Consider the following 24,366-nt stretch of genomic DNA (forward strand, 5'->3'; position numbering starts at 1 on the left):
TCCCCGTGACTCACTGTCCAGCACCGGGCGGAATGCGGACCGGGTTCTCCCCGACGCTCCCCAATGTCTCTGCAGCTCTGTGAGGAAGAGGAAGGCTGAGGAAGAATGGGGCTTCTGCAAACAAACGCAGGGGCCCTGAAACAGAACCAGGAAATGAACCGTGCTGAAGGCCAACAGCTGAGAGGCGGCCAGAAATGTGCCTGTTCTAATTTTATCATGAAATATTAAGTCAGAAAAAGCTGAAAACATGTTTTTTAAAATGCGGCCTTGTATACATCCACAGGTTTTTAAGAGCTGAACTATAAAACGAGGAACGTTGCTAAATGAAAAGGCTTGTAGATCATAAACAATCCACCCTAAAACAAATATATAAGAAAAAACTATATTAAACTAAAAAACAACAGAATCTGTTTATAATTACTTTGCACTAATTTCTAGAGTTCGAATTTGACCTCAGTGACTTTATGAAACATCCAGAGATCCAACCTTTTATTTAACTTTAGCCAAATCATAACGTTTTAGAAATAAATAAGCATTAAGATTTGAGGATATTATGATTTATTAATGCTGCTTCAGTCCAGCCCGTCTTGTTTATGGGTTTGAGTCGACGTGTTTTCAGACCCAGGTTTTTGTTTAGTGGGTCCCACTCCTCCCTGCCTGCCGATTGGCTGGATCCCTCAGCCAATCAGAAGTCGTCGTGGTTTATAGTAAAGGGGCGTAAAGCTGCTGGAACGAAGGGGGATTTTCCCTGGACTTTTGATTAGTTTTTGGCTCCTATGTGAACATTTAACTACTTTTTCCACTTATTGTGTTTAATTGTGGGAGAGAAAGTTTTTCTGTATTTTTAAGTTATACTAGCGGTTAAACATCTGTTGTTATCCAGTGGTGATGTGAAAAAATGAGACCATAAAAAGTCATTTAAAATGATTTCCTCTCCTTTTCTGTAAAAACAAACATGAAAACAAAAAGGAAAAGATTTTTAAAGCAACTTGTGATTCAGATATAATCTTCAGTGAGTTTTCACCTGCATGGAAAGTAACTAGTTACATTTACTCCATTTACTGCAAGTACCATTAATCTGCATGTTATATTCAAGTTGTTTACAAATGTTCAGGTTGAACATTTGTAAATTATTTAGAGGAAAGCATGTTACTCAGTTAAATGTTAAATTGCATGCATAAAGGAGTAAAAACATGTATGCATGAAAGACAGGATAAAAATTAAACTGTAAGTTTATGTCTCATTAAAATTATATAAAATGTCTCCCAAATATTCACGATGTCATTTTCTAACATGTTTTATTTTTTGTTGCATTTTTGTTCATAAAAGTTGCTCATTAATTAAAAGAAAAAGTTCAACATTATCAAGGTAACCGTTTACTTGAGTACTTCAAGTTTTCACCTGTGTGTATAAATCAGTATTCAATCAATATTATGATGCCAATCAATTTTAGCTGCATATTTTGCATGAATGCATTTATAAATGTTGCATCTTTTCATCTACTTTCAGGATAAGTCAGATTAGAAAGTTTAATTTGTAAATTTGCTGTAAAAAGTTTTCTATTGCCCTTTCTGGTGTTGAGCAGTTTCATGCCATTAGTGGCGACTCCTACTGTTTGGAAAGAGAACTGCAACTATCGGAACAGAAGCAACATTTAAAGTATTTCCTTTATTTAATCAGGTAAACCCCGTTGAGATCTAGATCTCATTTTCAAGAGGGACCTGAGTCAGGTTTCCTCATCAGTCCAGTTTGGTTTATTTGATCCTGATCAGATCGATTTGTTATTCCTGAAGAAATGTCTCAGAAGAACAGAAGCATGTGGGTTGAAGGATTTTTAGCAATAATTATTCTCACTTTCCAAACATCACTGAATTTAAATCACACCTTAAATTTATTGAATATTAGCAGCTTAATCAGATGAATAGCCTGAACGGGTTGGGTTTTGAGACTAACTGGTATTTGCTGCTCCTTTATGTTTAAACGGATCGACAGAAGCAGAGATTACCAGCAGCTGCAGCAAAATTAAACGGGTTTTTGTGAAGTAAATCCATAAGATCAGGTTCTGGTCAGCCGGAGTGAGGACACTTCATCCAGCCCAGCTGCATCACTCCGAGTCAGAACAGAAACGGATTCGGATCCCTGCTCTAAAACAAACGCTGCAGGCTGGCAGCTGGCCGCTTTCTGTCTCCTCTGAGACAAAGAGCACAAAGACAGGGATTGTGTGGGATTGGGGTAAATAGTTGTAGCCACTGGCCACCCGTTCGGCGCCTCATGTTGGAGAACGCGGCTCTGCGTTGGCAGGCGGAGCGGGACAGATGCCGACCGGGTCCGACTCGTCGGAGAGGCCGCAGCGCGTGTGACTGAAACAAACTCCAACTGAAGGAACGACTCGTCCTTGATCTGGAATGGGCCACACCCAGATTAACGCCTGGCAGTGTTCACATAAAACGTGCATGAATCGGTTCCTTCTCCTCCCTGCCGGATCGTCTGACTCACTTTGACTCAGACGATTGTTGAATTTTAGAAATTCTTCACAGAAAAATCAGACTGAAAGTGTTGCAGATAAGGAAGGCAAAGATAAGAACCTGTTAATGTTTGCTGGAGAGACTCCAGAGCTAAAGCATTAAAACGACTTAAACTTTATCCAACAATCACGAAGCCAAACGTGTTCTGTTGGGATTTTAACTGACAGTAGTAAATAGCTGCAAAATGAAATGAAAAGTACAAACAAACAAGAAAAACCTGAAGTTAACTGACATTTACTCTGCCGAAGTTCTGCAGAACGAGCTGCAGGTTTAAGGCTCCAGGAAGATTTAAAAGATAAAACATTTTGGTGGTTTGATGTTCAAAGTAACTGCACTGCAAAAACACGAAACATTACCAAGTACAAATATCTTACTACACTCAAAGACAAAACTTGTAACTGTCCAGCAAGGTAATGGAGCTCGTTATAAATCAAGAATGGTTTAATATTGATGAAAAAATTTTCATTAGCAGATGTTTTCACTAATAAGACATTTTTCCCCAGTTATAAGTGAAACAAAGGTGAGATCAAGAAACTGCAAAAGCACGCCACACTTTTAAGATTTAATTTCTTAAATTTAATTTCTTAAAGGCACAACTAGTATTTTTCTGTGCTAATCTGTTACATGAGGGGTGCTCAACGTGTGGCCCGAGGGCCATTTTTGGCCCTTGAAACGATTCTGATCAGCACCACGACCACAAGTCAAGAACGGTAAAACGTTTGGCAAAACAGAAACAGAAGATCTCAAAAAAATTGGAAATTGGACTGTTTCTGTGTTAAGTGGAAAAGCAGACAAAGTCTCTCCTGTTTTGGATCTTTAACGTCGGATCTTAGATTTCATAAAACTACAGAGTAGGTAAAACTGAAAAGAGAAAAATCATGTTAAACTTATTTTTTGTGTTTAATACATTCTGTGGCCAGCAAGTAGATTAAATATGCCATTTATGGCCAAAAAAAAAAAAAGAAGTTAGACCCCATGATAGTGGATTTTATGCACTATGACGCATAAAATCCAAACTCGTTAGGCTCTGCAGGTGTGCACAACGCTGTAAATACTTTTCTGAGGTAATATTTGTCTTTCATTTTGAGCGTTCTGCTCAAACCTGAAAAACTTCTGCAGTTAATGAAAGAAAATCTTCGAAGCTGCCAGGTTTTTAATAACTGGTTCGGCTGCATCGTTTGGAAACTTTCTGTTTAAGTTAGCCGGTTAAATCTCTGGCTGGATCTGAAAACACTCATTATAAATCCCAAAAACCTGATTCAGGCTCCACACATTGTTGTTTTCAGGCTCCAATCAAAGATGGCTGCAGTTTTTCCACAAGCACAGTAAAAAGAAAAAAAAGGCAGAGACGAGGGAATGATAATAAATCCCATGTGTCGCTTATGAAACTTCAGATTTCACGATGTTTAGCTGCAACTGCTTTGTAAATGTGGAAACGGGAGAATCTGGTGCTGGGGAGCAATCAAGCTGCGGTTGAGAGAGAAGGCTGGCGGCCGGGCGTTCACACGCAAATGCTGCAGCGCACTGGCATCGCACACCGACACGCAGGAGGCCCTGGAGGCAGCGGAGAGCCCGGCACTGACGAGTCCGGCCCGCAGATCAACAGGATGCAGCAGTAAAACTCCAGGATCATTCGCACGGCGTCAGGTGAGCCCAGAGAAACGCCGCTGCTGCATCAACTTTAATACGCTTCCTGTCATTGTCTTGCTGCGCCGGCCGCGCCTGGGTGGTGGCAAAGAAAAACGTTTGCTTTTTCCCCACACAATCTGCCAGTAACAGTTTTCTTTTAAAGAAAAAAAAAATTAGAAAGAATGAACGAACCATGGATGGATGAACAAGACGACTACAAAACATTTCTGTCATGTTAAATATGAGTCAACAAAAGGCCGAAGTGTTGGATTATTAAAGCGGCAGTGTCATGAAAAATAAAAAAGTTTTCAGATTTCTATCATATTATAAACAAACCTGGAGTCTTGCTTTGATTCTTTCATGCATGTTTTATACATGGCAACCATGGAGATTTAGGGATAAAAATGCCTGGGTGGCCTTAGCCCCACCTACAAGGACAAAGCTCCTCCTCAGATCATTCAGACTAGCCAGCAGCAATTAGCAAACACCTGCTGAAGCTGTTGAGCTCAATACAGGCGCTACTTCTGGTGAAACGTTGCTAAGGGGTTAATAGAGGAGCCATGTTGGAATGACTTCCTGAAGGTGGAGATTCTTAAAGAGACAGAGGCCCAATTTCAAGGCTTCAACTTTGACAATAATTGCAGAATTATTGTGATAAATATTGCTTTTGAGATTTTCTTCTAGTAATACATTAATCCAAATTCACCATCTCAAAGACAAACTTTGATTTTACAAAGAACTCAACACTGGAACTGGGAGATATTTTAAATAATCAAAACAAACAAATAAAATAAAACGAACAGATTATGTCTCTGAGCGACATTACCCTTTAAAAAAAAACTGAATAAAAAATGAGGTCATTGTTATTCATTATGTGATTAATTGATTGATTGATTTTGCGACAGGCCAACATTATAACCCGTTAAAGGACTGCAGATACAAACTGGCTTAAAAGCTACAATCACATGACATTAATGTTTGAGCTGAACATTGTCCCCTCCTAAATAATTATTATTACAGTATTTTTATTACAACTGAAGCCAAAATATTTACTTTACAGTTATATAAAATGGCCGTGCCTGGAAATGGAAACACCGGCCCTTTAAAGGAACCACATTAAACCCGTCAAACTTGGACCTGGATCCCAGTTTTCTGTCGTCTCATTACAAGCAAACAAAAAAAAAAAAAAAAACAGACAATGCAGGACATATGAGCTGGAGGAACACCCGGTTTGGATCATCAGAACCGGAAACCGAATCGGGTTGGAAACAGAGTAAAAGATGTGAACAAGATGGAGGCGGTGAGGGAGAAGAGCCCGTCCATCTTAAAGCCATTCATTTCCTTCAGAGTGACTCATCGAGAGCTTGGCGAGCTGCGAAATGGAAACTCCACAAACACACACCAGCAGTCCAGCAGGCTGCCAGAACCTGCGATCGGCACCGGGTTCTGCTCCGCTGCGGCCCGGCTCTGTCATTACTCGCTCCCCAACGGGGGCCAACATGGCCGCCCTCCATCCTGATGTTTACGGGCCGCCACATGTGGCTCCTGTTAGAGGCTGGAGGCGCAAACAGCCTTCAGAGGCTCACAGCCTGAGCTGGAGCGATTCATCACGAGTTACCATGAATAATCACAATTAATCGATTGATTACCAACTAATTCAGGAATTAACTGTTAACTGCAAGATACAGCCTAAAAAAAACTCTCAAACACCATCCTCAGGCTAAACTAATGAACAACATTCTGCATTTAAGATTTAAAACCATTATTTGTAATAAAACAAAAATAAAATCTATAAAGCATCCATGGTTGAATAATGGTCGCTTGCACTGGTGGTTCAAACAATTGTGTTGAACACAGCAAGAGCTACAAGAAAATAAATAAAAAGCAGCTTTTCCTCTTACCTACACAAAAAGTTTACTTTAGTGTGACTTTAGGTCTTTCTAAAGTGAAAAAGAAATCTAGATAAATACCATTAATTGATGTAAAAACTGTCTTTTCTACCAGTTTAATTTAATTTAATTTCCTAATGATTACGCATACTTTCTCTTATGTATTTGGTTCACTAAAAATAAATATTACTATAAATACTCGTTAAAAGAAATTGCTCCAGTTCACAATTAGAGTGAAACTGCAGAGGAGGTTCTTCTGATGAAGAAGTTTCCCTTCGGAGGTTTTTCTGGGAGTAAAATCCCTGCAGACACACGTCTTGCAGAAGAGCCGATGTCTCCTTGTTGGTCAGGAAATAAACTGGGATTCCCTGCTAGGAGCTGCAGAGTCTGACTACGATGAGGAATCCGGAAAAAAAACAATTCAAAGAAAGAAGTTTCAATGCAGGGATCAAAATCTTTTGATATTTAACATTACTGTTGTGTAATTTATGAACAAAAGGCTGCTTGTTCAGACCTGATGTTCTCCAGCTCAGGAAACGTTGAGTAACATGGAACGCTACAGGCTCGGTTCATGCTCCAACACACAAATCATGAGGCTGATTTAGCTCTCAGGCATTTCAGCAAGTTTCACCAAACCTTGATCATTAACTGCTCCTGCACACCTGGATAAAATAAACCGATGCACCCAAAACCTGCAGGACTGCAGCTGCGTTTCCACCAACCGTATAACTGCACAAACTAGAAATACAAAAACATGTTTCAAAAATGGGTGTAGTTCACGGGGAAACATTTTTCGCATTCCATAAGTCATGTGATCAAAAACAGGAAGTTACTACTGGCAGAAATGACAAAACAGGAAGTAGTTGGACGATGATGGCTTTTTAATGAATTATAAAAAGCCAATATAAATTTATTCATATTTGATTTTAACTGCATTTATTAAATGGGAACACTGCAATTACATTTTTTTTTTCCAAATATCGACAAAGTTTTTCACATATTTGTAAGGGAAGCGCAGCTACAAGGACTCAATAACTGGGGTCAAAGTTTGCACAGGTTTCACCAACTCAAATTTAAAATTTAAGATTATTATAAATGACATTTAAGACCTGCATCTCCACAGAATGTATAAACTTTATCCAGCCAACTGGAGATAAAATTGCACTTACCTCTAATAGACGGAAAAATCTAGCTATCTTACCAGCTAGCAAGGGCAGAATGAGCTGTTTTAAGGACTCATTAAAACTCACTTTATATACAAATTAGCTGCTGCTGGCTACGCCCCCAACTCAACATTTACACATGGAAACCGCTGCAAAAAGGTGCACAATTATACAAGCCTATGTCTTTGCAAAGCATCAGTAGAGCCTCCTGCACAAACTAGAATGCAGAAAGTTTTCTGGATGGAAAGTCAGCAACAAAACACCTGTTTTTTCCAGCAGACAAAAAGGTTTTTGTACAGCGCGTACAAGAAGCTGACCAAATGTGCTGGAGGCCAGTTTGGGTTGCTAGGCAATGGTCTGGGCTTCTGCAGTTGCTAGGCAATAATGCAGCTCCTCCTGATTTGTGATGTTACATTCCAGATGTTTTTGGAATGGCTCATTTTCCAATTCCAAAACATATTATCAAAAACTGGCTTTTTAAAGTGCTTGTTCTGTTTTTAGAAGTAGTTGAAACTCAAATGAAATTATTAAAACATCCAAAATGTGAATTCTTTAATTTAACTTTGCATACGTCTCCTTTAACTTGTGATTTGTACTGGAAGGTTAGAGGTCTGATTCAGGCAAAATGTACCTGCAGGACCTGCATACAGTCAAGCTTCCCAGGTTTTACAGTTTAAATCCAGATCAGCCAGACGAAGCCGGGAGACATCCAGGCAGACTAATGGAGAACGCGAAACTAAAAAATGAAAGTGCCTGCATCTCAAAGATAATTCAGCTCTGAATCATTTTTCCAACAAGCTGTCTGGTATTTTCTGGCCCCCCGGAGTGTCGTGATTCAGTTTACATGACTCCCAGATAAAAGAGCTCTGATCTTCCCCGCCATGACTCACCCTGACAGACAATTGTCCACTGACACAATCCAGGCTGAGATCACAGCAAGAGAAGAAATGTGATCAAATGGCATGAAGAAAAGCTGCAGCTGGGTGAAGAGAAGCAGCTCTGGCTCTAACCACTGATCACCATTATGACATACTGGGCCACCATCATGTAATGTTACCTCCGTTAATGTCATTAGTTCCAGCAGCTCTGTTCCTGCTGGGCGGAAAGCAGAGCTGCAGCGATGATCACTGGAGGACGAAAGCAGCGGAGTGACGCTCTGTTACGATGCTGAAGCAGCAGGAAGGAGCTCCAATATGGTCACAAATTATTATTCATATGCATTTAACGTACAACAGATCAATTAAAAGATGGACACAACAGAAAGCGTTTGAAATTTTCCACTCAGAAACTGAAGCTTCCTTCGATCACAATGAAACGTTTGTGGATGTAAAAATGATGATTTAACTGAACAGAGTTAAATTTGCATATATTGCGCCTGTTGGCGCATAAAACATTTGCAAACCAAACTGACCTACTTTTTGCTTGCAGAAGGTAATCCCAACTCCAAGAGTGATGGCGGATTGTTCCAGAAGGAAACCGATCACTTAACCTCACCATCGTTTTAAAACATACAGCGTGGCGCAGGGGGTCAGCACGCCCCCTTTGGAGGCCTTAGTCCTCGACGCGGACGTTGCGGGTTCCACTCCCGGTGACCTTTGCCGCATTTCATCCTCCCTCTCCTCGCCCGCTTTCCTGTCTGCCTACTGTCGCAAGAAATATGAGCCACTAGCACCGCAAAACTCTTAACTCTCAAAAGAACATACAACGTGCATTCACAGTTTAAAAGCAAATTAAAACATTCATGAGAATCCAAGAATTAAAACTCTAAGCCTCCTAATGTTTGTCGTTTTCCAGCTGCTGCAGCTGAATAAAGCAACGTTTCGTTCTTTAACAAGCTGCTGCTGACGGATGGATCTGCTGCTGTCGTCGAGTTTTCAGACTCTACAAACAGCTGAAGGCCAAAATGTTCAGCGCCAAATCCAGAGCAGGTAAAATAAACAAATTTAATCAGAGACAGCCCAAGGCATAAGCAAACCAAGCTGCTTAGAGTCCGAACCAACAGTGGCTTCGAATAAATGCTTGAATTTAGTAAAGATTGCAGATCTAAAGTTTGTTTGTTTGAGAATTAGTGTAACAATAAATTTTGTGATAGACATGTGACCAATTCATCTGACAGAATATTTGCAAAGCCTTCTGGGAGATGTAGGCAGAGGACAAGCTGTAGCTCTCCTGGCTAGCTAACACAACTCACTCACTCTGGTTACCTAGCAACGACGTCTTATAGTGAAAACTCTGGATTAAACAGTAAATGTCACGTCACCAGTTTGGGAGGATTTCAGATATTTAAAACAACAAAAAAAATCCATAATTATCTATAATCAACTGATATGAAACGTTTGTATCATGACAAGTTTTTCCAGTCATGTCGTTCACCCCTCTTGAGAAAACTAGTAAATTGGATTTTATGGTGTCAGCAAAGATAAATGAAGATAAGAGCAGCTTTACTTTGCAAGACTGTGATCCTTCATGGTTTGTTGTGTTGCCATGGTTACAATCTGATGCTTAGAGGTTAATCTTTTTCATGTTTGAGCTTCAGTTTGTTCACAAATATCTCCTCTGATTGTTTCCAGTCAATTAAACTTGGTTTTCTCTTCCAGATTTCCATCAACTCTGAACTGAAACGCTGCTAATGGTGCCCGGCAGGACGAGGGGGCCCAGGCCCCCGTTTAAACTTCCACCGGCCCTCTGATGTAAAGACAAACACATCTTCCTTTTCTCCATTTTAGGAAAGAATCTAAAGCGTTTTATCTGAGTTACTCCATAAATCCTCCTGAAGGCCCTAAAAGGCTCAGATGTTTAAAGTTTTACCTCTGCAATGCGCCTTCGATTCCCCTGAGGTTAAATATAGAAACTAAATATAGTCTGATGATGACCCGGCTTCCTCTACAGAACGGTCAGTTTATTATTAGATATGAACCCGTTTGTTTCTTACAGCGTCTGTGTTGCTCGGGTGTCGCCTTTACCCTACAGCAAACAAAAATATGAGACCTGTTGCACAAAGTTGAGGGAATTTCCAGTTATTTATAGAATATCTGAATGGCCCGTAGTGGAACAAAACACAGTAATGATTCACTATAAACTGTGCAGACTTGATGCTCAGCTACAGTCTGGACTGAGTGGTGAAACATTCCCAGCACAGGCAGCAGGGATGTGCTGCATGATGAATCTACTTCCTGCATGATTATGACTGTTACCACTGCAACATACGAACCATCTTTGCCTCGTTAACAACCTTCAGTCTGCAGAGAAACGTGTCCAACCACGTTAGAGCTTTTTTAATCCAGCTCCAAAGACGGTTTCCCAAAAGAAAATAAAAGCCTTAGCAGAAGCTCGTCCTGCCTGGAGCCACGCCCTGAACCTCAACAGGTGGGGCGGCGCTGCGCTTTGTGTCTGGGCAGGAAAAGGGTTCGTCTGTTTACCTGAAGATCACCATCAGACAGAACCCGTCTGTCTGTCAGAACCGCAGTTCAGATGTTCTACAGCAGAGAGACAATGGGTGAACAAGTCCGCACTCGTTTGGGGGAAAACCGTTAAGAAATGCGCTGCAGTCGCATAGAAAAGTGTAACTTCCTCTTTACGTTTTCCTATTTGGATGAATGAGAAAAAGACGAACCGACCGAACCCGCGATGCTTTCAGATGACTTTAAGGCGTGCTGTGGTGGTGCAGGGGGTTAGCACGTCCCACATTTGGAGGCCTTAGACCCGCGGACGTCGCGGGTTCGACTCCCGGTCCCGACGACCTTTGCCACATGTTCTCCTTCAAAAATGGTGCCGGCTCAGCTGGCTGCCTGCAGACGCAGCTCCTGTCGTGTGTGTGTTAATCTGTGTATAAAAAATTCTTGCTGTAACTGCGAAATAATTTCCCTGCTGGGATGAATAAAGTAATTCTTCTTCTTCTAAAGAGGCAGTGTTCATGTAAATGGACTTTTTTTAGCTTTACCTGGTGTTATGTTATTCCCTTTGAGATGCAGTTCAAGTTTCTGCGACTCCCCCACTCAGCTCCTACAGACTAGCCAGCACCAATTGGCAAACTGTTGCCTTCAGTTGTTATAAAAATGTTATATACAGTATATCAAATATATTGGGCCTCTGTCTTTAAAAACTAGAAGGTTTCCATGGAGACTAAAGGATTTCTCAAACATGTTTGAAAGAATCAAGGCAACACTTCAGGTTTGTTTATCATAAGAGAATAATACAACATGACGAACTTTAACAGTCTATCAGCATCAATTAATCAGAAGACAGGAGCAACTTCAAGCAATCAGCAAATTGAGGTGAGGAAACTTTCTCCAGAGCAGACAGAGAGTCTGATGAGATCAATAATGTAAATTCTTCATACTAATGCGGTAAATAATTTAACAACCAGCATCAGATGCGCTGAGAGGTGATGCCTGAGGTTCATTTAAGTGACTCCTTGAAGACAGAAACACAATAATCATAAATAATAATATATTCAGAACATTTGATCACTTTTTCAGCCATAAAATAGCAAACAGCTCGGGGCTAAATGTTTCAGAGGTTTTCTGAGACGTTTCTCAGCCGAACCCAGCAGAAGGAGCTGCAGCCTCCACCCTCTACCTGCTTCTGCATATTTCACTTTCCAACCGTTTTTAAATCCTTTATGAAAGCAGCCGGAGCTGCAGGGGAATGTCTGGCAGTCCAAGCAGACAGCTTGAGGTTCTCCCTGCGGGAAGGCGAAATGTGCTACAGTTAGCCAAACAAAGCTGTGTGTGTGAGCGCAGCCTTCAGGCTGAACAGGTGTGTCCCTTCAGCTGGACCGGACTCAGCGCTTCACCTGTTGCGTCGCATTCAGAGGGAAACGAGGACAGAAGCGAGCAGGAACCCCATTCAGTCACTTCCCATCACACGAGACCACTCGGCCCATTCCACAGGCCTCAAAAAAAACCTCTGAGTCACCGCCGCGTCACGGCACCATGGCAACCAAACAAAAAAACAGGCCGGCTAAAAGCAGCAGAGAGAGGCGTTTCACCACACAGGCGTCAGAAGATCGGCTTCCTCTGAAAAACAGCATCAGAATCACAACAGAGGCTGAACGCTGCTCTCTCAACACTGAGACTAATCCGTCAGCAGCAGCCAATACGACGGCTCAGGCAAAAAGAAGAGTACGTTTCCACCAAAGGTCTCAGAAATTTAACGATTTATCTCAGAAATAAAACAAAAAAATAACAAAAACATGGAAATTCTGGGGAAAAAAGCCCAGAAATTTTAACATTAATACTATTTAAAAAATAAAAATAACGTGCACGTTTGACAATTTGCGCTCAAAAATTTCAGGGGAAAAAAAAACAAAACTACAACATTTCTGAGCTCAAAGTTAAAAATTTACAAGCAAAACCCTTAAACTCAAAAAGTTTTCAGATCTGACATTTTTTAGAAAGAATGGAAAATCTGAGCTCGAAATGTCTAAAATGTGCCAGACATTTTTAAACTTTTGGAGCGCAAAAATATTTTCGGAAAAAAAAAGTGCAAATTTCTAAGATCAAAAATAACCAACTCAAATTTGAAGATCTCAGAAAATTTCCAGAAAGAACACGATAAATCTCTGAGCTCAAAGTTGTAAATTTGCAAGAAAAGTAAGTCAGAAATTTTGTAGAAAAAAAAAAACCTTGGAAATTTCCAAATTTCTCAGATTAAAATCCAAAAGATTTTCTCACAAATTTTCAACTCATCTGAAAAATTTCTACATTTTTTCTACAAAATTTCTAAAATTAATCTAAAAAACAAAAATCTAAAATTTCTTTGCACATTTTCAACTTTTTGAGCTCAAAAATGTCAGTTTTTTTTTAAATTTCTGACCATCTGAAAATTTAAATTCTTTGACACAAATTTACTTTTTTCCCACCGATCTACGGCGTCGTAAATCCAGGCCGACTTCAGGACAAAGTCACCATGGATACGATGAAAACCCAACACAATGAGCAGCCGCTGCAGGACAAAGAGACGTCATAAAGATCCATTTCCCGCAGAAATGGTGGAGAGCTCAGTGATAAACTCCTCTAGCTGCTCTGCATCTTTTAAAGCAGAAACAGAAACTGAACCATTTCATAATTAGAAAAAGCTTTTGAAAGGGTTTGATGTTGAGAGGCTGAATGATGCAGTTTTACTCTCCAGGTAGAGAAACGGTGTGATGCTCTCAGCCAAACTCAACCTGTTTGAAACAAAAGCTTTGAAATGTTCAAATCACTGACACAGGAAATAACTGAAAACCTCCAGATCCGTCCCTGATCTGCTTTCACCAACACACACAGATATGTCACAGACCTGTTTAAAATATGTATGAAATGAGGAAATGCTGCAAAAATGAGATGCTGTGGATTCATGAGGGGTGCAAATAGGAAACCTGTAGTAGTTTCACTTTCTCTGGGTCTGAAAAACCCACTACAGTCAATAAAGTTCAGGTTATTTTTGTTTTGTTAAATCAGTAGCTGCATCACAAATCCACAACCTTCCATTTCTTATTTAGATACAAAACAGAACAACATAAAACCATAAATGAAGCTCCAGCTACTCTAAGGTAAGGAGAACATCAGCTGTAAGGCCTGGATGGTTTAAGGTTTGAGTCTGCAGAGATGCAGCTTTAGCGATGCAGTGCTAACAGGATGATAACGCTCCTGATGGAGCAGGAGATAAAAGTCAAGAAGCATAAAACGAAACATTTATTCACCTAAATTCAGAGTAAAGTCTGAAATAAACAGCTAGGTCACCGCAGGCACAATGCACACAAATACTGGTTACTTTTAGGAAAAAATTACAACAGGAACATGGAATAATTACCTCTTTATGCACTAACTTGTTTTTAATTTAGCATTTAAATTATAAATAAGCACTGATGCTCCAAGAAACCTAAGAGATTAAAAACAGTTTATTTAGATGATGTCTGAGTTTAACATCCGTTAATCCCTGTCTTCATAATCTCACTGAATCTGGTTTGAACTTCTGAACTGGAAATGTTTTAATATTGGGAAACCATTTTAAAACCTTTTTTCTTCTTTTCTTCATAGTAAAAATGTTTCAATTTAACGGAATAATGAACGAGACAAAGTGGAGAAAAAGTGTAAAATAATCTCTGAATGAAACAGGAAGTGCTTTTACTTTGATATCTTCAGCAGGAAGTGTTTCAGTAATGTAGCAGCTAGCTTAGCAGTGCCAAACTGAGGTTAGTTTATTTTGTTCTGATCTGCGTTAAGTTGGAGAAACATTTATGTTATGATGAAGCTACAAGGCAACATGAGCATAAAGCTACACATCCCATAATAATCACTGGCTAATAACTGGCAAAATTACAACAAAATTATGCAGCAGCTGCAGCACACATACAAGCATCGTTTCAGAATTTTATTTAATAAAACTGATACTAGGAGTCCAATCCGAATGTTAAGTCTTATTTTGTGATGTACGTTCTTCTCTTCATCAGGATTTCCTTAACTTGAAGTTCCTGAACCCTTTACAATGTTTCAGCCCCTGAAGAGAACAAGAGACTTTTGTTTTTCGGCAGCAGCAGTTTTTCCACGCTGGAGGGAAAGATCTGGCTGCTGGAATGTTTCAGACACTGGGTCTAAATCAGAACCAGAACCACTCTGATGGGAAAAAGGCAGCACTTTAATACCAAGCTAAAACTAAAAAGCTGCATTTATCCCTGCATGATGACAGGAACTGAGCCTCAACAAGGCAGTTAGAGAGGGAAAGGTGGGGCAGTGTGTGGAGAGGTGTGTCCCTCCAACACAGCACAGGCCTGAGGCTTGTTGGCTAACGATTCACACAGACTCAGCAAGCGGGAATGTCATCCGGAGAGCCTGTATCAGGTCTGGCTCCCTGCAGCATTCCTGCTACAGAGGTATGCTGTTGCACCACCGCGTTAGTTCAGAGCACGGGGTGTGAGCCGCAGGCAGAAAGAGCCTCGCAGTGAAAATGCAACCATCAGATTTATTCATGCAGATCTGGAGCCAAAGTTCCAGAGAAACACTCAGACGGAGTCTGAGGACTGGCCGAGAAAAAACAACTTGTCGCAACAATCAGTATCAACACACAGCTCTCATGTGTCTTTGTAGCTGACCGCCATCTTGGTAGGGACCGTAGCTAACTGTCATGGTAGTTGCTATGACCACAATAAACAAGCTAGAAGCTTATAACTAGCTCATCCCTATCGAACGAGAGAACGTTGCATAACAATACATTATTATATAATAAATTAAACAATGTAATGTACCTGTACTGTTACATTAACCAACACAAGTACAATACAACTGTTACTCAATTACAATGTTTGAGTATTTTACTAAGATACACATCAGTGAAATATACTGAAGTACTTACAGCTGAACTAGCAAAATTAGCTTAGCTAATGTAGCTTTTATGTGCTAGCAAAGACAGACACATCCTACAAGTATGTCACTAAATGTTTAAAACAAACATCAAGGGCCGATTTGTTCATGTGGATAAAAGCTTTTCTGAAATCATGTGTGTACAATATTTTTTGAAACAAAGATGTTTTCATAAAGGACAAAGATTCAGATTCAACAGAAAAAAAAACTGAACATGAAACGAGCGTCAGAGGGATGGGCTGCGTTTGCTGATGAGCAACAGATGGAAAGAAACGTTAAACAACACCATGAAATCAGAAACAGTCGCCCTAAACACCCATTTTTATCAATTAATCACTTTGTGCAGCACCACAAAGCAAATATTTCAGAAACAAAGATTCTCAGCTCCCCTGCAGTGCGGCGCAGAGCCGCTTCGTTACAGCCAGTTAAACTCAGTCTGGAGTTACATAATCAGTGACTGGTGTCGGACTGGGAACAACACATTTTACTGGATGATAAACTGTCACTGAAATTATTGTGATAAACGATAATATTGTAACTGCATTTTGCAACTAATATAATAATGGCATAATAATGTATCTTCTGAAAGATAAATACATATTAATTTCCAAAGAACATCTAATACTGGAACTGGAAGACATTTTAAATATACAAAATATATAAACAAACCAGATAAAATAGATCATGACGTCTTTGTAAACAAAATTACCCGTCAAACGGACAGAAAACAGGCAATAATTGCCAGTATGTAAAATTTAAAAAACTGAAATTGAATTACTTTGTTCTGTGTGTCAAATGTTTTGGGTTTTTTTTCAAATGGTAGCTTTTCGATAACATTAAAGGGCAGAATCCTCAAAAAGAAGCATGCAGACGGAAATGATTGCTCTCAGTTTGATTAATCATGTGATTAATTGGTTGAAGTCTGGAAACCCGCCGCTCCTACCTGGCTTTCAGCTCCTTGTGCTCCTCCCGGATCTTGCTCAGCTCCAGCTGCAGCCGCGCCCGCTCCTTGGCCACCATGTCCAGCGTCTTGCGGGCGTCGGCCAGCTCCGTCTCGTACGCTGTCTTGATGCCGGACAGGTCGCGCGTGACCTCCGACTCCGACTCGGAGATGCGCAGCCGCAGCGAGGCGTTCTCGGACTCCAGGGAGCGCACCTTGTCGATGTAGACCGCCAGCCGGTCGTTCAGGTTGCACAGCTCCTCCTTCTCCTGCAGCCGGGTGATGCGGGTCGGGGAGACGGCGCTGCGGCGTTTCTGGCTTGGGGTTTCCATGGCGAGTGATGGTCAGAGGCGCAGATGGGGGGCTGGCTGTGGGGAAAGAGAGGGCGAGTTAATGTGAGGCAAAACGGTTACAGAGCCACTAGCGGATCATCAGAACTGGATTCTCTAAAAAGCGTTCACACCAGCGCCGTTTAAACTGCTTTAATCAAACTCCAGTCCGTTTGTCTGGAAGGTCCGGTTTGTTTGGTGTCAATCACATTCTGAGAGATCTGGTCCACCTACCAACCTCAGTCTGGGTCCGGTTGAAGTGAACTCTGGTTCGGTTTGAATTCATACCGAACCAGAGTTCACTTCAACCGGACCCAGAGTTCAAGGTTTTATTTTAACTCCATTATAGACATGAAGTTTGTCAAAGTCTCTTCATTCACTCTTTGAATTCATTTTGTTTAATCAAGTTGTTTCTCCAGACCTTTACTGGTGTATCAAGCACTGTTGTTGATGGTTGGTGGTTACCATAGCAACAATCAGCTCGGCCCATTTTTCTGTTACTTTCTGTAACTATAAGATCAGTTCTGCATTTATATTAAAATGTATTTTTACATTTTAGACCAACTTAATCACATGCAGTGTTTCATGAATAACTCTGCCATGTTTTGTATATATTTTTAACTGTTTATTAATAATGTTGTTAATTTTAGCTGCGTTTTATTTTACTGCTGCTAAGTGGAAGAAATGTCTCGTGGAAACCTTTAGTGTGTTTACTGAATATTTCAGGAGATTTATATAAATTGTATAGAAATGTTTAACTCAGACTGCAGTTGTGATTAACTGCAGATATAAACACATCAGTTACATGGTCGTTTCTGTTCTGTTTGTATGCATTGGTCTTCTCAAATAAACTAATTAAATGAAGGTGAAACTGATGAATTTCACCTTCATTTAATTACAAACTGTGTAGTATTTTAGTGTAGTTTCTTAACATCTTAATACAAATAAAATAAGACAAAACTAACCCACAGATCTTGTGTTTCTGCAGTGAAAGTTGCAAGCAGGCAGCGCAAAATTAAAACATCTCTCCCCCGTTTCCTTTCCTGAGTTTTGAATTAAAGAGAAAAAGCTGCTAATTGCTTCGTCTCTCCGGAGATCCGGACAAAACGTTTTCTTTTGAGTAAAATTTGTTGCAACATTTCCAGATATAAAACAATTCGAGCGCTGAGTCATCTGATAAACAGAACGGCAGGATGCCCAGAAAAGGGCAGCAGGACTCAGAACGGGCTGCAGCTGGAGAATCTGAGTCAACATGTACAGTTTCTGGATGTCTAAACAGTGTTAGTTATTCTCTCTGCTCGACAGAAACTCCCAGGAACAAAAACGTATCAGTGTCACTTCAGACAGAAGAAGAAAGTAGATTTATTTGCATAAATCTACTCATTTTTCTTTCCATCTACAATGGTGCTGGTTCACCATCGTACCCAGTATAAACAGAAACTAAAGTAAAGCCTTTGAAGCTTCGACTCTGCAGAGATTCGCCAGTCAAACGTAATAAAGGGTTTTTTATCAGCCGTCATCTCCACCGTTAATAGTGCAGGACCAGGGAAGATTTGGTGAATGTTTGATTCTCCAGAGAGAGTGGGCGGGAACGGCAAACTTCGCTATGCACCCCATCACCGCCGTCACAGCGTCTCCTAAACGTCCATGTGGGAGGAACGCCCGAACACGCCCACAGCAGCGAACTCACGCGCCGAGCCTTTCAGGAATAACCGAGTCCAAATGAAACCCGTCAGAAAACAGGGAGTCACAGAAACACGTGAGGATCTTACCGTAGCGGTGAGAACGTCCTCCCTGCAGACGGCGGAGGGAAAAACAGGGAAGGCTTTGTGGAAGTTGTTCTGCTGCGGTGAGGGAAGGATCGGCTGAAGGACGCGGTCCTGCTCTGGTGGGTGTGTGTGCGCCTTTGGCTCGAGCCCTGAACTGCCTGCCTGCCTTCGCCGCAGCGCCTCTACCTACTGCTGGAGCAGGAGAGGAGGCGGGGGAGGGGAGGCCACGAGGAGGAGCCAGGAGCCGGCTCCGTCTCCCTCCTACCGCTTCCCTTCTCATTTCGCTCAGGCTGACCTCAGCGGCCGGACCGAGCGGTCTGTCAATAAAACGCAGCGACACTGAAACCGAGCAGCTGGAGGGAGAGGGAAATGTGCAGAAACAACCCTCAACACGCAGGAAAAAACAGAAAAATCCTGCAGCTGAAGGAAAAAAAAAAGACAAAACAGCTTTTTAGGAGGAGAAACTTCACTCAAACACAACGAATCAACCAGTCAGAGCTGAAATCTGGCAGGAAAATAACCTGAAGTCCAAACCTGAAGGGAAATAATCCTTAGAAACGGCTAAATAAATCCCATAACTCACCCTGAAAGCCTAAAACATCTGACACAAACTGACCCCGCTCTTATATTTATTTCTCCGGGGTGGAGTTAATGGAGTCACAGGTCCAATCAGGTTGGGATGCAGGGAGAAACAGACGTTTTTATTTTCCTCCTCACCATGGAAAAGTGTGCGCATGAGGCCAGACGGTGGCTCGGTTTGGGCATGGGGAGTATCCCGGCCTGGTGCCGCGTCGGCCTCCCAGTAACAAGTCCCAGTTAGGAGCTGCTCACGCCTCCTGCCCACACCAAGACCTTACCGCTGAAAGCACCAGGCAGGCAGCCAAAAGGAGCTTCTTAAGAAAAAAATCTGCCAATCTTTAGATCTAGTTTATTTTTCACCAAACAAAAACTTCTAAAGTTTGTTTGTGTAGCACATTCAGGCAGTTTTAGTCAGAACTCCAGCAGCAGCATTCTGGATCAGTGACTAAAGATAAAAATGGATGAGTTTCTCTTGATTTTGTTTTTTTTAAGTCCTGTAATCCTGGAACTTCAGCTGATAGAAGGCCGACTTTGTAACCGTCTTTATTTGGATCTGAAGGTTCAGGTCAGAGTTCATCACTACACCCAGATTTCATCCTGATTTCTTGTTTCCAGCTGTAATAACTGAAGCTGTGAGTTGACTCTAAATCGTTCCTCTTTTGCTCCAAAGATAATAAATAATGATGCACCGATTGCAGTTTACTGGCTGATCCCTGATCTTTAAAAAGTCTGAGCTGCCAAATCCGATGTTGGCCGATATCAACTTTTTTTTGTCAGAAATGTTGTTAAGTATAGAATGAAAGTCGTTGAGTTTGTAACAATGGGGCGACTATTAACTGCAAACATGCAGACATGACCTGGTGGGCGGGGCCAACAGTAGAGCAGAAGAGGACAGTAGCTGATTTTAAGACATTTGCAGAGGGAGATAAGATCAACTTCACATTTAAGTACTGACTGATAATCTCCCCCTGAATGAAGGAAATCGGCGCCGATAAATCGATGCGTCCCTAATATTAGTGTTTACTTAGTGTTAAAGCTTTAGAAGAGATCGCTTGCTATTCCTTTTCTGAACTCGTTCCATTCACATTAAAAAGTTCCCTAAAAATAATCAGCGGATGATTTCAGGATTTATTCCACCACTGTATGAACAACTGCTTCACTTTGGTCCTGAACAGTAAATCCAAGCTGCCAGGAATGGTCAACAGCAGACATGCGGTTCTTGTTCTGAACCAAAGACTCAACCTGACCGACTCTTTAGATGTCCATGTTAGCTGTGGATCCTCTTCCTGCTGCCACCTTCTCTTCATGGTAAACAATGAAAGCAGGAAAACCAAAGACAAACCCGTTGGGTTTCTCAGTGACTTCCATCTCTTCCAAGAAAAAGGAATTTGGAAGCAAAAGAATTTCAGCCTCAAAAGGAAAGTAAAACGTTTTCAGATCAACTTCCATCCTGTTTCAAACCCGAGGAACTGCAGAACCAACGAATGTTGCTCTTTCAATCCGGCCCAGCCTGCACTCATTCAGTTTACAAGTTAAATATTCACAACTCAAGTCAGTTCCCAAGAAACAATCTACATTTATGAGCAGTCAGTGCCTTTTCTCCGTCACAGCTCGTTACTCGTGGATGTTAGTCATCCAGAAATCCAGAATGTGGCTCAACATCAAACAAATGTTTCTTTGTGTCTTTAGTTTCCAATGCAAATGATAAAACGGGGCAGGTCAGATCACTGATAGAGTCAAAGATGCAAACAAACGGCCAGGATCATCTCTGATCCGATGACAGGAAGCGGCTCTCCAGTGGGAGTCTGAGGAAACTCTCGTGACAAACTGCCCACATTCAGATGCACTGACTCATCTGGACCTGGAGCCTTTTCTCCTTCAGTCCGATTTCTGGAACCGCAAGTTTTTCCTCCAGCGTGCCTCATCGTCTCCATCTGGAGAAACCGGCACACATCTGACCACCAAGGTTATTATAGTTAACCAGAAAAACAAAAATGACAAAAAATTCAGAAAACATTTCCGTTAGCAGTAAAACTATAACTGGAACTATATTGTCCATTTATAAAACTGAAACATACTAAAATTATAGATATAATTTGTTTTCATGTTTATGAATGCATTTATTAGCCTTTAAAACTGACGTGAAATTGATTATTTTTTCTTCCATTCAGGCGGTTTACGCCAGTGAATTATGGCGCTCCACTTACAAAAAGCAAAATGGCGGCAGCAAAACCTGGGAGGAAACGCCAGTCAGTTGGTTGTTCAGCAATAATTCGATACATTTTCTGAAAACTTGAATTTTTTGGTGAGTATTTATAAAACACAATCACAATACTTTTTGTATTCTGCACCTAAAAGTTAACCAAAGTATAAAAAAAGACGACAAAAACAGAAACAAAACAGAACTACTACTATAATAAAAACTAATCTTGTTGTTGGACGGTTGTGTCTGAAATAAAGTTTCTATTTATTAAGATTTTTCTAGTAAAAACAAATAAATGCAAACAAGATTGAAATCTTTTACAGCTCAGAAATGTCCACGTTTTTTCTAAAACACATCTGTGATTAATCTCTAATCTCTTTTTTAATGCGTTTTTCCGCTTCAACACACTTGAATTAAATAAATAGATCAGTAGCTGATCTCTGAAGAACCTGCTGGAATGCAGAAGAGGTAAATCCAACATTTAAAGCACTAAATTGATTCAAAATGTGAAAAATAATCAGCATCTGAGGCCAAAATTGCATCAGACTTTCTTAATCCAGGCTTCAACATCCACAGAAACTGAAAGGAAACTGATCTCTCACTCTGAGGTCAGACATCCAGAGAAACGGAAACTGCTGGTTAAACCATTAATGTACCCAGATATTCACTGTTTAGGGTTTACAGACTTTGTTTTACTGACTGTGTTTTAATAAAATCTACTTTACAGTGTTGCAAACTAAGCTGCTTTCTTCATCAATCATCTTCAACCTCCCAGTTTGCGCCTCTCTGGCGCCCCCTGCTGCTACACTAGCTGCTCTGAAGTAATTCAGTAACAAACAAAGCGCCACCCAGCGGCTGAATCGCTGCATGAAAACTTTTTTCCCCTTTTCCACAGCATGGGTCACTAAGTTCATGAACTGACTCAACTCACTGTCTGTCTGCCCACTTTAATAAATGGACACAGGGAGGAACAAAGGGGGGAACTTTCATGAGAAAACCAGCGCGTTGTTGAGCATCTCGCCTTACCTTCTATCTTTGCAGCTGTTTCCAACACGCCTCTGCTGTTCACGGTCTGCGCTGACCTTTCAAAATGTCGACAACCCGCTTAATCATCGCTTTATCTCCTCTCTGAAGGGTGTCTTTGAACCTAAATGAGAGCTGCCGAGCCGAGCCGAACCGAACCGAGCCGTGTCCAGACCTCCACCACCTGCAGATCTGCTCTGCTGATTGGGCTGCCAATCTCTGCTAATTACGCTGACACCCGCGGGCGCCCTCTGGCGGCAGCTATTAGCAGAGCATGGAAGTGAAGCAGTATTAAATCACAACATTTAAACTACTTGATTCTGATAGGAACTTTTAAACCTCTTTAACTTGGACTCCGCTAAATTCAAGATTAAAATATTATTATTTTTAGGTTTTTCTTTATAATAAATATATTTTCAGAGCAGAACATTTTAATAAATTAGAAAATTGGTGAAATTAAGAGTTTCATTCTTATTTACAGCTCATAAAATGATCAGATACCTCCGAGAAACACAAACAAATCTGAGAAACGCGTCACCTTAAACTGATTTCATGCCAGGTTTTCAGCTGATATCGGAGATCAAGTTCTGTGCCTATTTTTAATTCTTTCGCTTTTAGAAAATGCCTTCACTCTGAGGTTTTCCTCATTGTCTCATGAACAGTGGAACATGCCAGCAGATTTTAGAGGTAGAAAAAAGGTAAACATCCCTCTAGAAATTAAAAACAGAGCTTTTGCACAAAATGCTAGTTTTATTGCTTCTTTAAATAGCAATAGTTTTATTGCTATTAAAATAATTTATATCATTTTATTTTATTATTTTAAAATAAAAAGTCTGGTTCCATGCATTAAGCTTGTTGTCAGCCTTAATGAGGATAAAACAACACGTCAATCTCTTCTGTTTGCTCATTGACTCAACATGGAAACTCATTGGTAAAACCTAAAAAGCCTGTTGTGCTCAGTTCCATGACGCAAACCTGCAGAATCAGGTCCAGGATGGGAAGTCTGAGGATAAAACCATCTGACAGACATTAAAATGTTTTCAGACCTTCGTGGATTTGGATAAACAAACATTTAGTAAAGAATAGAAGTAAAAGATGTGCAGTCTTATTTTGTCCTCCAGATTTAATGTTTTGCATATTAATCAAAAAGCTAATGTTTGGTCTCATCTGTTTGCCGTCAGTCTGTAAACGGGACTCGTGAATTTTATTTATTTCATAAAGGGGACAATGCAATAAAAAGCTTAAAAAGTGTGGCAAAAAACTAACATTTTGAGGCTAATCTGAAAACTTTGGAAACTTCTGAGCTTCATAAGTAAAAAAAATAAATTCTAAACCTGCAAGAAAAAAACCTGAAAATATTAGATTAATCTTAGAATTTTTTTAGAACAAACTTGAAAAATGTTGATATTCAACAGTCAAAAATTAGGGTCAGAAATTTTTAGATTAATCTCTGAAATTTTAGATTTTCTCAAAATCTTTTGAAAAATCAAAATTTTTAAAAACATATCACGCAAATATTGTGAACTTTTGAAACTCATAAAGTTTCCAAACATAAAAATTTTCAACTTCTGAAACTCAGAAATTTCCAAATTTGTTTCTAGAAAATTTCTGAGATTGATATCAAAGTTTTTTTATCATAAACTTACTCCTCCTCTGTTTTCTATCCTATATTTGAACATTGTTTAAATGAGCATAAATAACAGCATCATCATGTTCACTCAGGACACCCTTAGGGCCCCAGGGGCCCCAGGGGCCCCTCTCGCTGCACAAACCCCACTTTGGCAATGATTGATTCACTGACCTGCTCCGGGTTTCACATGAATTGATAATTTAATTAAAGCGGCCGCCACTGAGCCATCAAGCCACCGTTCCTCAAGGCAACAAAAGCAGCATGAGTGCCATTACGGCCCGGTACGGATGGTCCGGCTGAGCAACGCAGACAGTTTAATTCTTCAGTCCAAACACAAACAGCAAA

At 40.6% G+C, this 24,366-nt stretch overlaps 1 protein-coding gene and 1 long non-coding RNA gene across 3 annotated transcripts in view; one reads left to right on the forward strand and one right to left on the reverse strand.

The window, feature by feature from the left end:
• The window catches only part of LOC114142322 (lamin-A-like), a 39,585-nt gene extending 17,064 nt beyond the window's left edge, over positions 1 to 22,521 (reverse strand). Inside the window, exons 1-2 of one of the 2 annotated variants that reach the window (XM_028013548.1) lie at positions 22,395 to 22,521; positions 16,492 to 16,856 (exon numbers count right to left, since the gene is read on the reverse strand). In XM_028013548.1, coding sequence (XP_027869349.1) covers positions 16,492 to 16,820 — 329 coding nt within the window. In that variant the 5' untranslated portion in view covers positions 16,821 to 16,856; positions 22,395 to 22,521. Of the gene's footprint in view, positions 1 to 16,491; positions 16,857 to 18,589; positions 18,786 to 22,394 lie in introns of those variants that run through there. The other variant, XM_028013547.1, reaches the window with a different exon arrangement.
• On the forward strand, positions 972 to 9,991 carry LOC114142324 (uncharacterized). Its single transcript, XR_003594991.1, has 2 exons — positions 972 to 9,134; positions 9,804 to 9,991. It is a non-coding gene; the product is annotated as an uncharacterized LOC114142324 (long non-coding RNA).
• Positions 22,522 to 24,366: the final 1,845 nt, after the last annotated feature.

The sequence above is a fragment of the Xiphophorus couchianus genome, chromosome 3 (genome assembly GCF_001444195.1).
Source record: "Xiphophorus couchianus chromosome 3, X_couchianus-1.0, whole genome shotgun sequence".
Lineage (NCBI taxonomy): Eukaryota > Metazoa > Chordata > Actinopteri > Cyprinodontiformes > Poeciliidae > Xiphophorus > Xiphophorus couchianus.